The 19082-nt window shown below is 44.3% G+C and overlaps 1 protein-coding gene across 1 annotated transcript in view; it reads right to left on the bottom strand.

Annotated features, from left to right (window-relative positions):
• The window catches only part of LOC126101592 (uncharacterized), a 228287-nt gene extending 215539 nt beyond the window's left edge, over positions 1-12748 (bottom strand). The window contains exon 1 of the mRNA XM_049912271.1: positions 12613-12748. Within this exon, the coding sequence (XP_049768228.1) occupies positions 12613-12664 (52 nt within the window). The 5' untranslated portion in view covers positions 12665-12748. The remainder of the gene's footprint in view (positions 1-12612) is intronic.
• Positions 12749-19082: the final 6334 nt, after the last annotated feature.

Below are 19082 nucleotides of genomic sequence, written 5' to 3'. Positions count from 1 at the left end.
GTACTAGTGCCGACATTGTGCATGCTCTGTTGCCTGTGTCTATGTGCCTGTGGTTCTGTCAGTGTGATCATGTGATGTATCTGACCCCAGGAATGCGTCAATAAAGTTTCCCCTTCCTGGGACAATGAATTCACGGTGTTCTTATTTCAATTTCCAGGAGTGTAGATACCTCGATGCAGGTTGCGTGTGCCAATGGCTGAAACGTTGGCAGTTTTATTTACATCGCAACGTGACCATAATAATGGCTCTGAGGACTATGCGACTCAACTTCTGAGGTCATCTGTCGCCTAGAACTTAGAACTAATTAAACCTAACTAACCTAAGGACATCACACACATCCATGCCCGAGGCAGGATTCGAACCTGCGACCGTAGCGGTCACGCGGTTCCAGACTGAAGTGCCTCTAACCGTACGGCCACAGTGACCACAATAAAAAAAAAAAAAAAATACTGAGACAAACTGCATCCAGTAGCCGGTACCGCATAGATTGCTGTGAATTCCTGACAGAAAGCCGCAGCATAACGGGCGACACCTACCGCGCCCCCACAGTGCGTGCCTCCATGTTAAGCAGCTGGACGCCGGCCACACCTGCAGCACGCCCGACTCCCTGGTCGGGGCTTTCTCACGTAAGGTGGGCCCGGAAAACTTTTGTGCGACTGACGCGGGAAAGGCCGTCGGTAATGGAAATTTGTGGTAAGTTCCTATTGGACCAAACTGCTGAGGCCATCGGTCCTTGGGCTTACACACTACTTAGTCTAACTACACACACACACACATGCCCGAGGGAGGATTCGAACCTCCGAAGGGGGGACATTGGTAATGAACAAGGGAACTGCCCATCACTGAAAATGCGATTCCGACGCACCAATAGCTTGCTTTTTTTTTTTTTTTTTTTTTTTGGTTTTTAGGGCGCAAAACGTCTATGGTTATTAGCGCCCAGCCCGTGACTTAAGACAGTAAAAAACCGAAATTGAAAACCAGCAGCAATGGGAACAAAGTCATAAAATTGGAGAAACTAAAAATAAAAGGAATGCTTAAAAATCCACTACAGAAAGGGGGTGGTTGTCCCCAAAAAAGCTTCAAATGACTGACGTCATTTCACTGTCACTAATAAACTGGAGAACGCGGTCGGCTGAGCGCGTGTCATCTGCTAAAATCGACGATAGATCAGGCGATAGCTGTAGACGGGAGCGTAACGGATTAAAATAGGGGCATTCAATTAAAAGGTGTCTGACCGTCCACAGCTGAGAGCAGTGGGGACAGAGTGGAGGAGGATCACCGCTTAAAAGATGTCTATGGCTAAAAAGACAGTGCCCTATCCGGAGTCTAGCTACAATTACCTCCTCCCGACGACGCGGTCGGGAGGAAGAGGTCCAAGCGCAAGGAAGGGCTTTCACTTCCCGCAATTTATTACGGGAAAGTGTTGACCAATGCGCATGCCATAAATGAGCAACTTTGCGACATAAACCGCTCCGTAGATCGGTGAAGGGAAGCGACTGAATAGCTGGCCGAGGAAGAGAGACTGCAGCCTTGGCCGCTATATCGGCCGCCTCATTCCCACAGATACCAGCGTGTCCCGGGAGCCAGAGGAACGCCACCGAGACGCCCCCCAGGTGGAGCAAGCGCAGACAGTCCTGAATCCGGTGGACCAGAGGGTGCACAGGGTAAAGAGCTTGGAGACTGAGGAGAGAGCTGAGAGAATCTGAGCAGATAACGTACTGTATCCGCTGATGGCGGCGGATGTAGTGGACAGCCTGGAGAACAGCGTAAAGCTCCGCAGTATACACCGAACACTGGTCGGGAAGCCGAAAGCGATTTGGGGTGTCGCCAACAATATAGGCACTCCCTACACCTAACGATGTTTTCGAGCCGTCGGTGTAAATAAATGTGGCGTCCGTCATTTCTGCACATAGAGCAGCAAATGCCCGACGATAAACAAGTGTAGGGGTACCATCCTTGGGAAATTGACAAAGGTCACGGAGCAGGCAAATCCGGGGACGGAGCCAAGGCGGTGCTGTACCCCAAGTTGTCAAGAAGGTTGTAGCAAAGCGGAAGGAAAGAGAATGGAGCAGTTGACGGAAGCGGACTCCCGGGGGTAGTAGGGAGGAGGGGCGGCCTGCATACCCTACATCAAAGGAGGCGTCGAAAAAAAGGTCATGGGCTGGATTAGCAGGCATGGAAGACAGATGGCTAGCATAACGACTCAGGAGGACTGCTCGCCGATTGGACAGCGGAGGTTCAGCAGTCTCAGCATAAAGGCTTTCCACAGGGCTAGTGTAAAAAGCTCCAGACACTAAACGTAATCCACGGTGGTGGATAGAGTCGAGACGCCGAAGAATAGACGGCCGAGGAGAGGAGTAGACTATGCTTCCATAATCCAATTTCGAGCGCACTAAGGCGCGATAGAGGCGGAGAAGGACCACTCGGTCCGCTCCCCAGGAGGTACCATTCAGGACACGGAGGGTGTTAAGCGATCGCAGACAGCGAGCCGAAAGATAGGAAACGTGGGAGGACCAGCACAGTTTTCTGTCAAACATAAGACCCAAGAATTTAGCGACGTCTGAAAACGGAAGGTTGACAGGACCTAGATGTAAGGAGGGTGGAAGAAACTCCTTACGTCGCCAAAAATTGACACAAACGGTCTTACTGGGTGAGAAACGGAAGCCGGTTTCGATGCTCCACGAGTGGAGGCGATCGAGACATCCTTCAATCGCTTGCTGTCACGTGTCTGCACACGGGCGTCTCCTACACGCTTTGTTCAGAAGGAAGGAAGGAATATTCGGGTTTAACGTCCCTTCGACATGAGGTCATCAGAGACGGAGCACAATCTCAGATTGTTTCAACGATTGCGAAGGACATTGGCCACGCCTTCTCAAAGGAACCGTGCTCGCATGTACCTCGAGTGAAAATCACCGAGGGCGATCACTGAAAACCTTAATCAGTATAGCTAGATGCTGACCTGAGTCGTCGTCCGTTAGTGAAAAGAGCAGACGCTTTTAGTGAGCAGTAGGATCCAACATAAAATGGCGCTCACGACCAAACACAACGTGTTCATTGACGGATGTTGGGCACAGCACAACTCGTGGAAAGGTACTGAACTGTTTGTGCAAGAGTTTAAGAATGTAAATGTTTCGGCACAACTCCCAGCAAAGCTTGCAATATAAAACTTAATGATAAAATGGAGCCAAGTGAATAAAAACCGAAAATATTTCCGACGCCAGAAAACATCACTGCTCCAGCGAAGGAAAGCCTGCATCGTAGTTTGGAAATCACATTCTGTGCCAGCACGAATTAAGAGATCGTCGTATCGAAACATTATCAAAAAGTATTTGCATCTATGTCCTTACAAATTTACTGCTGTGCATGAATTACATTCTCCAGACGAACTTTTCGCGTCTTGAGTGTTGCTGGTGGTTCCTGAGTGAGGTGGTATCAGCACTTTTAGATTCTCAGTTTTTCATTTCTTCAGATGAGGGCTGGTTCAGTCAGGGCATGTGAATTCACAGGACATGCACCATTATGCACCAAAAGAATCATCATCTCAGTTTCAAGAGTCGTTGCATGATCTCAGAGCTGATGTCTGCTGTGCAGTGTCTGGTGTCTGCATCGTAACACGATTCTTTCACCAAATGCCAACGCTGACTGGATTACCAAGAAACTGTTTAATCCACATGTAGGTCACCTCACTGAAGACGAACGACTGTACGGGTATTTTCAGCAAGACAGAACAGCAGCGTGCACTGGACTGGCAGTCTTGCCACGAGTGCATCAAGTGTTTGGTGAGGATAACCGGCAGAAGCAATGCAATCTTCTGGCTGTCGACGTCTACAGTTGGTACAGTTCCCATTATGTAGGCTTCTGCCTGACCTTGCTCATGGTTTCCAATCCTCGACATAAGACAGGGGGTTTACCCCAGCCATGCAGGCTGGGTAAGTAAAATGTGATGATGCCAAGTGGGGTCCTTTGCCTTATCTAGATAAGACGGACTGAGCTGAGGTGTCGGCGTTTAGTAAAAGCCTGTCAGACTACTGTTTCCAACCTAACCAGATGATCGGTTGTGGATCATCCGTAGCAGAAACCACGCTGGTAGGGGCACAAATGGCCGCAAGATTTGAGAAACCACCATAATCTGCTCTCAGCCATGTTTTCAAGTAGTTTGCGGGGCACATTAGTGGGGCTAATCGGTAGCTGTTGAGAGACGCTGGGTTTTTGCCTGGTTTAAGGATTGGGATAATAATGCTATCTTGCCATTGTGACAGAAAGACATCTTTGGGCCAAGTTAAGTTGAAGAACCTGAGCAGATGTAGCGTTTGAGTAACGTTCAGGTGCTGAATCATCTGATTATGAATTGAATCGTGGCCTGGGGACACTGGTAGGTTGTAGAGAGGGGGAGGGGATGAAACACGGGGGATGTCTTTCAACTCACCATTTCTGCAGTAGAAAGATAGCCAGATAAGAAGCGGACGTCGATGTTGTTGCAAAGTCGGTCACGAGGTGTTCAGCAAGAGCCGACACACAGGTACAAAGACCAGAACGGTTGTTGATCTTTGGCAGCCTGGGAGACTGTGGAGCCTGGTTTACTCTTGGGATGAGGAGGCACATTCTCCCAGGGAGGAGATGTAGTGCTGACAGCATTGCTTCTCGCCTGACTGCACAGTGGGGCTTAGCACGCAATCACCTAAAAGTCATGAGGTTGGTCTGCAAAGGACGTTGCTTTAAACGCTACAGGGCTCTTCGGCGGTCCTAAACAGGTATTGCAATGTCTTTGATCCAACATGGCACAGGCCGGCGACAGAGGAGACCTGTAGAAAGAGGAATCACAGTTCCAGTGGCGTGGGTGACCGTGTCAGGTGCGTCATGCAACACCTCATCAGTACAATCAGACAGAGAGGCGGCGAAGGTAGCACCAGAGGCACATACTTGCCAAATGGCACTCTGAAGCATCCAACATGGTAACTGGTCCATCTGGTGTTGGCAAGAAAGTGACAGGTTCACTGAAAAGTGGGCGTGTCACAAATATTGCCATGTAGTGTCCAATGCAGCAAAGCCACGAGGTTGGAGGAGGAGATTTTAGGCCGATACACGGAGAGGCGCCACGGGCGGCACTCAAGTGGGCAGGAGACACAGGTCAAGGTTATGAACAATTTGATCAATTAGAAGTGGTACTCCTCTGCAGGGGGTGGTGTGCACTGAAGTTCCTAAGTAGGAAAATAAGGGAGGGGGTGGAATTTGTTGCTTACTTGGTCAACCCAAGTAAGTAAGCGGCCTGCTGGGAGGTACATAAACGTTGCAAACGGTGATCGCTGAAGCCGTATGCACCCGCACCTCTATTGTTTCCAACGTTGTGTGAAAGGGGAATCCACTCACGGACATCTGCGAGAACCTGTGTACAGACCTCTCCAGATGTCCTCTTGGGGCTACCACAGTTTCGAGAGAATGAACGATGACCGTGGTGTGGTGGGTCATGGTAATCAGTGAAGTGCGTTTCTTGTAGAGCAATGCAAGTTGCAGAAGAGGAGGAAATAAGGTAAAAATTATTGCATTCCGTTCTGGCCAGGTGTTTCGCCCTTTTGGGGCATCGTCATACCGTCTACAAAACAAGAAAATAATCCGCTTGTCCCTCTTCTCATGGGGTACGACTGTACGAATTCTGGATGCATCGGACAAATGTACACCTGGTGCTGCTCGAGATTAACCTGTAGCTCTTCGTCTGTTTCGAGCATAGGATCTCTGTGGAAGACTTGGACCGTATTTAAAGTTTTGTGCTGGACAGTGGTCACAAGTATGGTACCGAAAGAGCTTTAGATCGTGCAGCAGAGGAGGCTTCAATCAATAGTTATCCAATGACTCAGCTTCTCCAAATAATGTATCTTGAATATGTCGCACAGAAAATAATGGTTTTGTCATCATAAAAATATAGCCATCAGTACGAGTAAATACTAAGTATTGCATAAATTGTTCCGCGCCCAGAAGTCTGGCTTCATCCTCTTCTCACGGGGTAGCCAAGGGTTACAGGTGTCCGCATTGGAACTTATATTCCTCTCTGATAAGATGGCCGGATCATAATGGCCATTGTTTTGGTGTACTTTGATATACTTCATTTGTGGAACGTCTGCACTGAATTCACCTGCTTCGATCAGGGCCTCCCCCACAAGCGCCAGCCAGCCGCAGGAAAGTCCAACCGGCATGACAGCCATTGCTGGGAGTCCTGACGCCCCAGGAAAACATTCATCTACTAAGTGGCACGCTTGGATAACTAACAGCTCAGGCATCAACAGTGTGATGGCCGTGTTGTCAGGGGGCAAAACGAAAGGGTGCGTAACGGCCATCGGATCGGCTACTGCATTAACTTTGAAGGGCATGTGAGTCTTATAACGATATGTTTACGTAATGAGTATACATAAACATACAGTTATAAACGTCCCCGTTCGTAGTCGCTAATTATAACAATATGTTTACTTTTGTGCTGTAACATTTAGCTATAATCAGCGGTGGAAACATATTTGCGAACGCCGACCGTGTGCGGCTGATTCTTCTTTGATCGTCTGATCAGTCGGAAGTTGCATTGCAGAGGAGAGTAAATGCCTATTCAAAATATAATTATTCTGGATAGCTCAACATGAATTTCCTAAGGGACCGTAGTTTATCATGCATTTATCAGTAGAGTATGGCGCGGAGAAAATATTTCGCCGCATGCAACTTCCGTCCGAACTCGACGAAAGAATTCGTGACTGTGAACTCTCTATTTGGCAGAAACATAAAGAAAATTAATTAACTTCATGAAGGAGTGAGACATAGATTCTATATTAAATAAATAGTCCATACACCAGTTCCATGAAACTCTGAATTTATGGCAATTAATAGACGAACTTACACTGCAATGAAGGATTTAACATGGATGACGTTTTGACTGGCACTTCTCTTAATGAAAACAACTCCTTCGACGTTTTAACATACACGTCGCACAATAAATCTACTGCTAGGCACTTTTAGTATTACACATTTACACTAGAACAATATTAATTTTAACAATAATAATACGGCGGCAAGACATGCGCGTCCGACACAAGTTACAGGAGACAAGAGAAGAATGAGTAACTGTTCATCGAGAATATCTCGTACCTCAAAAAAAAAAAAAAAAAAAATGTGTAAAAGTGTTCTTCTTCTGTCTGTTTTTCGCGCCGCGGTTTTCAAAGTCAATAACTCACTGCATCTCTGACGGCGCTTCGACAATAAACAAGTTACGTCACAGGTCGTTCACCTTTTACATTCTCGCAACATTATTTGCTAACTGTAGCTGTTGCCGAGCGACTGCTCGATTAGTGAATGATTTAAAATGATAAGACAATCACATAATGTTACAGTCTGCACAGGTATTGTGTGCACATGTTCTTTAACACTGCATGCAGTACGCGCTATTTAAGGTGTTCTCGCCTGGTGTCGGCCGCCGTGGCCGAGCGGTTCTAGGCGCTTCAGTCCGGAACCGCGCTCCTGCTACGTCACAGGTTCGAATCCTGCCTCGGGCATGGATGTGTGTGATGTCCTTAGGTTACTTAGGTTTAAGTAGTTCTAAGTTCTAGCGGACTGATGACCTCGGAAGTTAAGTCCGATAGTGCTCAGAGCCATTTTTTTTTGTAATGAGCGTGGAAATGGGTTGTTTTCGCTACTATTAGTGATACTGTGTACAAATTTTGCACTAGGGGTACTTAGAGGCGCCCCTCTTAGCTTGATTCCCAATGCAGCTGCTTGTGTCATTTGGGCCTTAAACCGGCACTGTGCATAACTCAGTAATTATTGTCGCCTCAGCTGGAATGCAGGGTGCAGCGCCCTGAATAGTCCACAGGACACGAGGTATTATGTAGGCTAAAAAAACTGGTTTTCGGCGCCATGGGCATACAACAAACTCGCCAGCCAAATTAAGTTTCCACATAGCATACTTTACAAACTAATGTTAAATGATGCAATGCACTCTTTTTGTCATTACGCTAACAGCCAAAAACCAGACAACAGAATTCTGGAAGTACGGACACATATGCAATATGTGCAAATTTATTTAAAGCCATTACAGAGAAGCGATTAGAACTCCAGAACTCTTAACTCACGAGATGGTGGCAGATAACAGACTTTGTTCACAATTTGCTTCACAGTATGACAACGAAGAAGAGCAGCAAACAGTAAAACAACTACTTTGTCCATCGTTCTATAGTTACTTCGTTTTCGTACGAAGACGCACAGGCGTCCACAAGGGGTTGAGGTGGGGTGGGGGACAAAAGAGGGCCCTTGCCCCACATCCCCTCTGGAATCTGAAGTGCACAGTTTTTATTCATGTACTGGGTGGATAACCATCACTTCACTGGGACGTAATGAGTTTTTTGTGCCACGTATAACATTTAGTTCTGATGGCATCGCGTATCTTGAATCTGACCAACTTCTTTATATCAGAAACGCCAATTTTAGAGCTTTGCTCCCTCCTGAAACGATTTCTGCAGGCACCACGCAAAGAAACACTCACCTAGACAAGGTACAATATGGATATGTGTTGGCGTGTGTGTGTGTGTGTGTGTGTGTTCCGACGTAGCCCTGGTATGCCTAGACCAGTTTCAATCAAACTTCGTACAAATACGAATTGTTGTATGGAAAAAAAATACAATGGTCAAAATAAATGTTGCATGTTGTTTATTGTCAATACTGGAAACAAAACTGACTTTGCTCTGTCAGGTACAGTCATAAAAAAAGAAGATGCACACATTTTTACTTGATAAAAACAATAAAAAGAAGCCTATCAAACGATTCCGTTCGAAACACGCCGTTTCTTCTCACTGTCATCTTGCATAACACACTGTTTAGAATCCAACTTGACCTCCTTGTAACTGAAGCCAGTTTGACTGTTAGGCGTACTCTTTACCAAATTATCCAGACAAGCCTGCAGTATGTTGTTCCATATCTCCACAACGATCTCTATGACGACGTGTAAGGTCTCTGGTGGGACAGGCCGATCGCAAACCACTCGTTTTAGCAAGTCTCATGCATTCTCAATGCAGATGTGATCTGTAGAATACGGACACCATTCCATCTGCTTACTTCTGTGCTCGACTAGGAAGGTGTACACAAGATTGTGACGATGGAGGCTTGCATTGTCGGTCATCAGCGTGAATCCCATCCGAATGTGTTGACCAAATGGAGCCACTGTGGACGCAAGGATGTCGTTCCGATACTTCACACCAGCCATCCTCCTACCTATTGCCACAAGGGTTGTACTGCGGCCACACATGATGCCTCCCCCAAAACATGACCGAGCTGCCTTGACAAGAGTGGTAGTCTGCAATACAGTGAGGGTGTAAATGTTGTCCTCATTGTCTCCACACACTAATATCAGTACTGTCAGGGTCGAGGCTGATGCGGTTCTCATCAGAAGAGAGTCTTTTGTCCCACTGCTGGCTCGTCCACAAAGAATGGCTTTGTGTCCATGCGACACGATCCCTCTCGCAACCCGATTTAGCGGAAGAACCCCGAGGGATTTTCTGGCAAGCAATCCCTGCTCACGGAGCCTACTTTGTGTCAATTGTGTTGACGCCTGCACTCCTGTAGCTTTTTTGGAACTGCCGCCACAGACGTGTAGCATTGTGTTGACGGTTTCCGCTTGCTGTTATAAGCAGTTATCGATCGTTCACTTCTGCTTCTTTTCTTCTGCGGACACTACTGTGACGATCCTCAACTGATCCTGTCACTAGGTGCCTATTCCAAATTCTGGGCACAGCACTTTGAATCACAGCGACATTCGACGTATTAGAGTGACTATACAGAGTCTCTGATCATACGTTACTGTTGTCTGAACAATCCTGAAGCAACACAAATCTCATAATGACATGCAGCACAATCAGTGCAACGTTTACATGTACACAATTACCACAGACTGCACATATTGCCCCCACAAGGCAGAAACATGGACTGTTTCCGCTAGAATCACATTACAAACAAACCAATGCACTGATATAATAAGTTATTTCTGATTCATAAAGAGGACGCATTATTAGCGTGAGAAAATGTGGTGCATTCATCCAGGAAATTGCTACTCGTGGGGAATGAAGTATTTTGACAGTGCAATGGGCGTGTGCCGAATGGTTCAAGGAAGTCCGTAGAACACGAGATGGGTCATGTCGCACCACCCAGACCACCCCCTGAAAAGATCACCACCTCATCCGAATGCCATTGCAGGACAGATCTGCGACCTTATCGGCTCTGGCGCAACAGTGGAACAGAGTAACACATCGTACGCAATCAGGGGTGGCAGTCTGTCCCAGTTTATTACGGCATCGATTATGTGCGCTTCTCCACCTACCTTTGACGAGTGTGCACAAACATGCTGGATGTCACTGGAGAGAGGAATGGCATCAGGTAGTGTTCTCGTACGAATCCGGGTCTGCTTGTTTGAAAATGATGGCCGCATTCTGGTTCGCTGCAGAGGGAGGCGGGGGGGGGGTGGCATCACTACGAATTCATTCGCACAAGACATACAGCATCAACCCGAGGCCTTATGGTATGGGGTGCTACGGGTACAGCCACAAATCACAGTTGGTGCCTGTCTGGAGCACTATGATCAGTGTAACCTACGTGAATGATATCCTGCGATCTGCAGCCATACCCTTTCTGCACAACACCTGAGACGCCATTTTTCAGCAAGACAATGCACGACCACATGTTGCTGCACGAACACGTGTCACAGGGTGTCAGCCTTTTGCTCTCTCCTCCCCCCAAATCGCCAGACTTGCCATCAATTGAAAATCTGTGGAATATGGTAAAACAGGTGCAGCACTTTGACCCCTGCTTGGACGCCATCCGCTCCTTATATGCATCGATGGCATCACACATGGAACAAGTTATCGGGGCCCATGGCGAACACTGTGCCTACCACGCAACAGGACACATGCTAAACTGAGGTGATTGAAATGCTAATAATTTCTGCAGAACATACTAATGTACATGTCGTGCAAGTATGAACATCCTGTCTCTAGTCATGCAAGGTGCCCTGTTTATATATAGGCTATATGACTTAACTTTGAAAATTTGATTTATAGTAATAAGTCAAGCTCATTCTTGCAAATCTGCGATGCTAGAAGAATTTACTTTCCTCGATGTGCTATGTGTGAAAGTAGTCAACTTTCGTATTTAAAACACCAGTGAATTCGATGTCAAAGGCATTTCAGCAGTTGGGTGGTTTCCTGTCTTCCCTCGAACATTATGCCTCAAAACTGAAGCACCGGTACACTACATAGTTACGCTGGAAGTACGGTTGCTACGACACCTCACCAAATACACAATGCCCCGAACAAAGCGGGCTGCTGCTACATATTTTAGCCACAGCAGTGCATAGAGCCGACTGACACCTTCACCTAAAACTTCTATGTGTAGAGAGATAAGTTCGAATCAAACGACAGTTTCAATGTTTGAAACCTTCTGTGCGTTCACTTGAAGAAATGTGGATAAATTAACGGATAAAGCGGAAAAATTGCCCATTAAAAAGTTTTGCAGTAATAACTACAATAACACAAAATCCCTTAAATTGTATGGGCAAAATGTATTCAAATCATAAAGACGAATATTCTTGATATCAACATCGCCTTACAGTCCCTCTGCAAAGCAAGTTTCAAAATAAACAGACGATTTTTTCCTTACGCGTCGGAACATTGAAGGAGTTGTTTAATTAATACCGTCAATATGTCAGTTAACAACACACATTCAGTGTTAGATTATTTAGTGGAAATTCTACACATATGAATAATACAAGCTAAATTAAAGTTACCGTACTTTCTTAAAGGACCGCTCAGTCTATCGAATGGCGAAAATACGTAATACTTCAACCCCAATGAATTATTTCTGTGGAAAATCCATACTAACCTGCTCCAACCAGACAGTATAAAGGAAACTAGAAAAATAACAGTAATATTCGCACCTTACGTTGACTAAAAACTGCTACCTACGAAAAGAAATCGAACGTCATTCATAGACGCGCATTTGTTTTAGTGATGATTCGATGTAACAATGCATGTGTGTCACCCATCAAGAAAATACAATGCGTTGCAGGTAAGACGGTTAGAAATGCTAAACTAGGTACGGAAATAGGGCAAAGTAGTTTCAACTAATTTCACATCAAATAGTAGAAATCAGCATGTCTGTGTGTGTGTGTGTGTGTGTGTGTGTGTGTGTGAACATTTTGGCGTAAGGGTTGATTGACATCCAAAATATGGAAAGTTGGAAAAACTGTGAGTACGTATGGTGCTTGCAGTGAACTGATAGACAAGGTAATAAACACAGCTTCTGAATTCTGAAAAGAAGAATAGAATTCTTTTCGTGCACGAGCTGTGACTGCAGTGAGGTGTGCTGGATGATTTACGCGACAGGTACTTCCGCGCCTCTCCTCTCACCATCCCAAAAGGTATACATTTATTATTGTGTAGAATATCCGTAACGAAACCTCCGCGTGCAGCACTGGCGAAGTATTGTTGTGTAGAACATCGGTTACGAAACCCCTGCGAGCACCACTGTCAAGTTGTTCTTCGGACGCCACTCTTGTGAAGCAAGCCGCTGCCGTAGTTTGAAGAGCCGCGGACTAACCTGCGCTGCTGCGCCTGGCGCTCGGCTGTGTCGCTGCCTCCCTCTCTCCCATCCTCTTCGTGACTACGAGTCCCCGCCGCTCGCCGCTTCGCAACCACCACAACACACCTACTGACTGACAACCGTGGCCGGGCCAGATACCTTCCCGCGCGCTGGATGGTTGACAGTCAACTGTCTGTGGCGAAGACAAGTGAAAAGCGGAACCTCACGGACTTGCCGTTAGGTAGCGCCACCGTTCAGGCGCATCAGGGACAGAGAGGAAGCAACAGCCTCGTTCCGAAAACGACCGAGGGTAGCCGTATTGTTACGAAGCAGGCGCTTGGCGCTGACAGGCCAGCTAGGCGCGCTGTTTGTTCTTGTATTGAAAACGTAGCGCTGTTATTAAATCATGTACATCTTCCACCATGAGGAAACTAAGCGGTTTGAGTGCTCAGAGTGCACGAGGTGTATCATCATCATCATCAGCCAATTCAATCATTAGATGATGTGGCCTCTTCGAGTCGTGGGTTCAGGTAGGCTTTCAGCAGTCTTCTCCAAGTGGGACGGTCTTGGGCAGTTCTCTGCCAGGTGTTACCAGCGATCTTCTTGATGTCTTTGTCCCATCTGTCTGGTGGTCTTCCTCTAGGCCTCCGGTGCTCTCTCGGACTCCACTCCAGTACTAGCTTCGTCCACCTGTTATCTTTTCTTCTTGCGACGTGGCCAGCCCACTGCCATTTCAAGGAACCTACTCTCTCTAAGATGTCATTAACCTTCGTCACAGACCGGATGTCATCTGCCCTTTTCCTGTCCTTTCTTGTATAGCCCAGCATTGATTTCTCCATGGCTCTCTGTGCTGTCCTAAGTTTCCCTTTTGTGAATGAGTTCAGTGTCCATGTCTCGCATCCGTACGTCATCACAGGAAGAATGCATTGATCAAATACTGCTTTCTTCAGATTTACTGGCATTTTTGATCTGAATACTTTTGAATTCTTCCCAAATGCTTGCCAACCAAGCTTGATGCGTCGATAGATTTCTGGTCTTATGTCTCCCTTCATATTTATAATCTGGCCAAGGTAGACATATTCACTGACCTCTTCTAGTAGACTGTCCTTGACTTTCACATCTCCAAAACAAAAGCACGAGGTGTATGCCCACAACAAAATTGTGAGATAATGTGTCTGTAAAGCCCGTCCAGGGAAGCTGAATGTAGTGGCGCCTCTTCTAACCAGTAAAACTAACGCCTTCCACTGTCATTCCTGCAACAAAAACTTCAGAGAGAGGCTGCCTTTGTAATCAGGAAGTGCCCACAGATATGGCTTGCTTAAAAATTTATAACTGGTACATGGAATACAGCTAAAGACCGAAGAACTGAATTTCTTATCTTTCGACGACTTTCAGAGCTGTAAACACATTCATTGTATGTCAAGTACGGTGGGTCTAAAGTTGCTGCTGACAGTTCCTTAAGACGTTATTGTTTCTGGCCATCATTGAGGCCACTTTACCATTAAAGGTATAGGTGCCAGGCGCTTGAATCTCCGAGGTAACAATAAAATCTCGCGATTTTACGCCGCACGGATGAAAGTGCATCAACCTGAGGATGGGACAGACCTAGCGAAATTTAACGTGTCTGATGTCGGACTCAGAGAAATGATTATACTCGTTTACCAGAAAGGATGACAGTATAGCTGCAGATATAACAAATAAAATTCCGTTTAAAGCAATTCCGGACAAAATTCGGGACTCAGTGTACTGATTCGAAATCTTAAAGAATGCATATATTAAGAAACTAGAATTTGTACAACACTGAACAGCGTTATAACTTGTGCTCCATCTCTGTCAGACACTAGTATGGTGGGACCAGTTTTGAGGCATGGGTACATGAAGTAGACTCGATTGACAGGCCATGTGTCTTATTTTACAAACCACAAGACACAGTAAATTAACTACACCCACAGTTAAAAATTTTAGATGTGATGTCGGTAATAATAAACACTGTGCAAGGTGAACTACTAAATAAGTATTGAAATCACTGTGTATTGTATTTTTAGTGGTCCTTTAGATCATACATTGTGCTGAAAGTATCTGCATCATGATATCTGATAAGTTACAGTGGGTAGATGATAGAGAGTCTCATGTTGGTTACATTTGAAATTTGCCACACTTTGCTTAGCATAATAAGTAGTAATCTAAAAGAAAATACACACTAAAGGATTCAGAAAATACATAATTAACAGATATTAAATAAATTATGTAAATGTATATTCCTTCACATAGTGGGTATTAATCTGAGAGGAGACGCATACTAAAGAATTCATAAAAGAAATAACTAATAGCCATTTAAACAATGGGAACTCCAGGTTAGAATATTGACAACATAAGGAAAAGATAGATTGCTACTTACTTTAAAGTAAGTCTGAACTGCCGTAGATGGCAGTCGTGTGTGTGTGTGTGTGTGTGTGATCCGTGCTTGCTTGTCTGAATGATTGTGTGTTTGTGTTTCGTTATCTGACAAAGGCTTGGCTGAAGGCTAATGTGTCTTTTAGCTGTACCTGTCTGTAACATAATGTGCCATCTTTATGGTAAGTAACAATCTATCATTTCCTTTTATTATTAATAGATATTTAAAAAAAGAACACACACACATACCACATACACACAAGCAGCTGAGGAATATTCAGACTGTGGAGGCAGAGCATTATCACATTATTCATGTAGGCTACAGATTCCAGTATTTACAACCATGAAATTTACAATCTGTTGTTTATTTATACAAACTCTCATATATATAAGTGGACAAACTGACTTAGACATATATGCCTCATGTTGTTCAGATATAGTGCTGCTTAATTGTGCCATCCTGTATTTTGTAAAATCAGTGTGTTATTAGGAATGATCTTGGATTTATTCTATAATCCTTTAGCTCCATTTCTGTTGGAAGATGATATACATTTTTTCCCATATATTTAACACCTTTACTGTACCATTTTGTTTCACAGGGAATCAGCCTTAGTGAGTTTTTTGACCTTGTGTCATGGTAGTACCAATCTGAGTTCCTGTCCTGTTTATTGATGTTTTTGTTTGTAAGATCTGTAGTCTAGTATATACTGGCACAGAAGGGATATATATTCAGATTCTTGAACAACAGTTTACATGTTTTTTTCTTCTTCTTCTGAGACAACAGTACATTGATGTCAGGGTACCAGTATTTACTATATTTCTTATTGATCTAATCATAAAACAGACTTTACTCATTTTCATACTGGATATATCACTGTTGCATTTTCATATGAGTGTGTCAGTGATGGAGACTTCTAAACTAGAAATTTTGTTTCATTGACAGACTCTAGATGATTATCATTCAGTGATGTAGGTGGTGGTGGTGTTGGGGGCAGGAGGGGGGGACACCAATGGAGTTTTTTTGAGCAATATGAAAGGTTGGGCCAGTTGTTTTATTTACATTAAGGAACAGTCATTGGATTTAAGCCATGAGTTTAGTTGGGCTGTGCTTCTGTTCGTTGTAATCTGGACTGGTTCTTTTGTGTCAGATATGAGAATTGTGATGTCATCAGCACAAAGAAGGATTCTGTTTTGTGTAAGTGGAAGTGAAGGTCATTTAAAGTGTGAACAATAAGGGGCCTAAGAATGATCCTAGTAGAATCTTATGTTTTATGGTATGTATAGATGAAAGCACAGTGCTGACTGTTCTTCAATGCTTGGTCTCATTATTTGAGCATACTGTTCTCAGTTTTTGAGATAACTTTTAAACCAGTCATAGCTAGTTCCTCTTATTTCATTACAATAAATCTTTTGCAGCCAGATAGTGTCTTCGTGCATGTCAAAGGCCTTTAAGAGATCAAGAAAGATACCTATGGCTGGTGACTTCTTGTCAACAAGACTTAGAGTAAAATCTAGGAATTCCTGTGTTGCATCATTGTAAAGCAGCTATAGTTTTCTTTCTGTGGAAACCAAACCGTGCTGGGGACAAAATTTTCCTGTTCCTCTGTAACGTATTTAGTCTAATGGCCATTGTGTAATACAATATTTTGATAAATACTGAGGGTCTTGCAATTGGCTTGTAGTTGCTAGGATCTTGCTTACTTCTTTTTTTTGTGTGTTGGTATGACTTTGCAGTTTTGAGTTCATTTGGAAATGTGCTGTTCAGGAACGAGGAGTTTATAATGTGGGACAGCGGTTTATTAATAAGTTTGCTCCACTTATGTAGGAATAATCATGGGATTGTATTGTTTCTATGAAGTAGAAGTTGAATTCATCAGCTATTTTGTTATTGGAAACTAATATTTCATTTCCTTTTAGGTTAATATTACTTGACAACTGTTTGTACCCAGCAGTGATTGAATTAATAAATTTCCACATTCATTTACTTTGTCTTATGTTGATTTGAGACGGTTATCATTTTGCAACGTTTTGGCTGCACCAACTACATTCCTAAAGATATTTTTATTTGTGGTGAAGTAGGCCTACTTCATAATTTCTTCACTGTTGTGCTGAGGAAGAAAAGCTCCTTCTTTATTTTAGCTGCTGGTACTAAAGGGTGATCTGTTTGAGATGTCAGAAAAGTAAAACACTGTACACAAGAAACTATGCCAAATTTTTTGTTTGTTTACAGTGCATACATACATGTATACAAGAAACAGCAAAGTTATTGCTTGTTAACAGTACATATATGTTTAGGATAGTCTGGAGTTTGTGTCTGAAGTTAGTATCAGAGCACATTAGCATTCAACATGCAGCACATGTAATGCTCATGTCTATATTGTGCCAAGTGGCAAGCAGTATTTATGAAGTGATTTGCTGAAAGGCCACTGTAATCTGCCTCATAGATCAATCAGATTCTGTGGTCTTTGTGCACACACTGCTGACTTGATGTATCCTCCCACCACCCAAAGGAGAAAAAAAAAACTGTAGGCATTAGGTCAGGCCACACCAGTGATCACTGAACATATGGCTACGAGAACCCAGTGCAGCGCAGGACTGTCCTCTTGATAGTTAATGGTTTCCATTATTCCACCTTGCTGTAATTTAGAGACCACATACTGCCCAATCATTTCAAGGTACTTGGCAACACAAACAATCTCCTCCATCTCAGTCCACAGGGCAGGTGCACTTGGTAAAGCTATAAGCTACAAGCACACTGAGTGACCCAAGGCATTACTGAACAGTGAAACATTGATAAGTGTTGAATCAAATGCACTCACCACACATAATGCTTCTAACAGCTTTAATTTCAAGCTGCCTCGCACTCCTGTACCTTTCCACCAGGTATTTTTAACATTTTAGCCAGGTCGTGTCTCCCTCTCACAGCAGTAAGCTGGCTAAATCCCTTATAAAGAACCATGTCACCCAGTCCCAGGGAAAACCCAAGCTCGGGACAGCCATAACTTAAAGCCTCATGGGCATTTGGAACACCATGAACTTACAGACAAGGGTACAAAACTTCGTTAACTATCAAGGAATGACAATGAATACAGATATGCTAAGAGTTGCTCATGTGCGCTTTATTGGATTTGGACTAGGTGGACCCTAAAGAACATAAGCTGCTCCTGAATAGGAGCTGTGTAAAACGTCAAACACTGTGTCACTCAGCTGGAATCATCACAGGAAGACACTGTCCACTCTCCACAACAACATTCCTTCTGCATTAGTGACACACCCACAGGTTAGTGACAATGCACTCAGTGACAGAGTCTTCCCATGTGTTTGTGTTTAGTGCTTCCCAACCCCATACCCATCACAGCATTAAGGGAGATTGAGTGTATAGGATAGAAACTACAGAGTGATCTCCTGTCTTTTACAGGGTACCACAACTATCCCCTGCTGAGTTACAGCTAACAAAAGCTGCCCTAGATGAATTGTTAACAAGTGGCATCATACATCCTCCAAACAGTGCATTGGCTTCCCCGATTCATTTGGTTCGGAAAAAAGATGGTACATTTTGTTTGGAGATTAGAGAGGCTTCAATGCTTGAACTATTCACATCCAGTATCTTGTGTTGAACACACAGGACTTCTCTCATTTGTTATTGGGTGCTTTCTTCAGTATTATAGACTGTCAAAAGGCTTACTTGACCAGTTGCTCATCCTCTTGGCCAAAATGAAATTTTAAAGATGACTATAATTACCCCCATCAGGTTTTTCGACTTTTTGTACTTGCAGTTTGGGCTGAAAAACTCAGTACAGACTTGGCAGCACTTCAATGATTCCATTTCTGCATCTACTGTTTCTCCTCAACTGTGGATTTTGCTGAACACTGACTGCTGGGCTCTCTCCAGTGGCTTCTGGTTTTCCACTACCAAGACATGTGCCATGCACTTCTGTCACTGTTGTACTGACCATCTCCAGCCAGAAATCTACCTCAAGGACCAAATGCTCAATGTGATAGAGTCTTATCTTTTTCTCGGATTTGTCTTCGATGCCTGGTTGATGTGCTTCCTCATCTTCGCCAACTTAAACAGATGTGCTGGTCACACCTTA

The sequence above is a fragment of the Schistocerca cancellata genome, chromosome 9 (assembly GCF_023864275.1).
Source record: "Schistocerca cancellata isolate TAMUIC-IGC-003103 chromosome 9, iqSchCanc2.1, whole genome shotgun sequence".
In the NCBI taxonomy this organism is placed as follows: domain Eukaryota; kingdom Metazoa; phylum Arthropoda; class Insecta; order Orthoptera; family Acrididae; genus Schistocerca; species Schistocerca cancellata.
The sequence above is the reverse complement of the archived record's forward strand: the minus strand, read 5'-3'. Positions and strand labels throughout refer to the sequence as shown.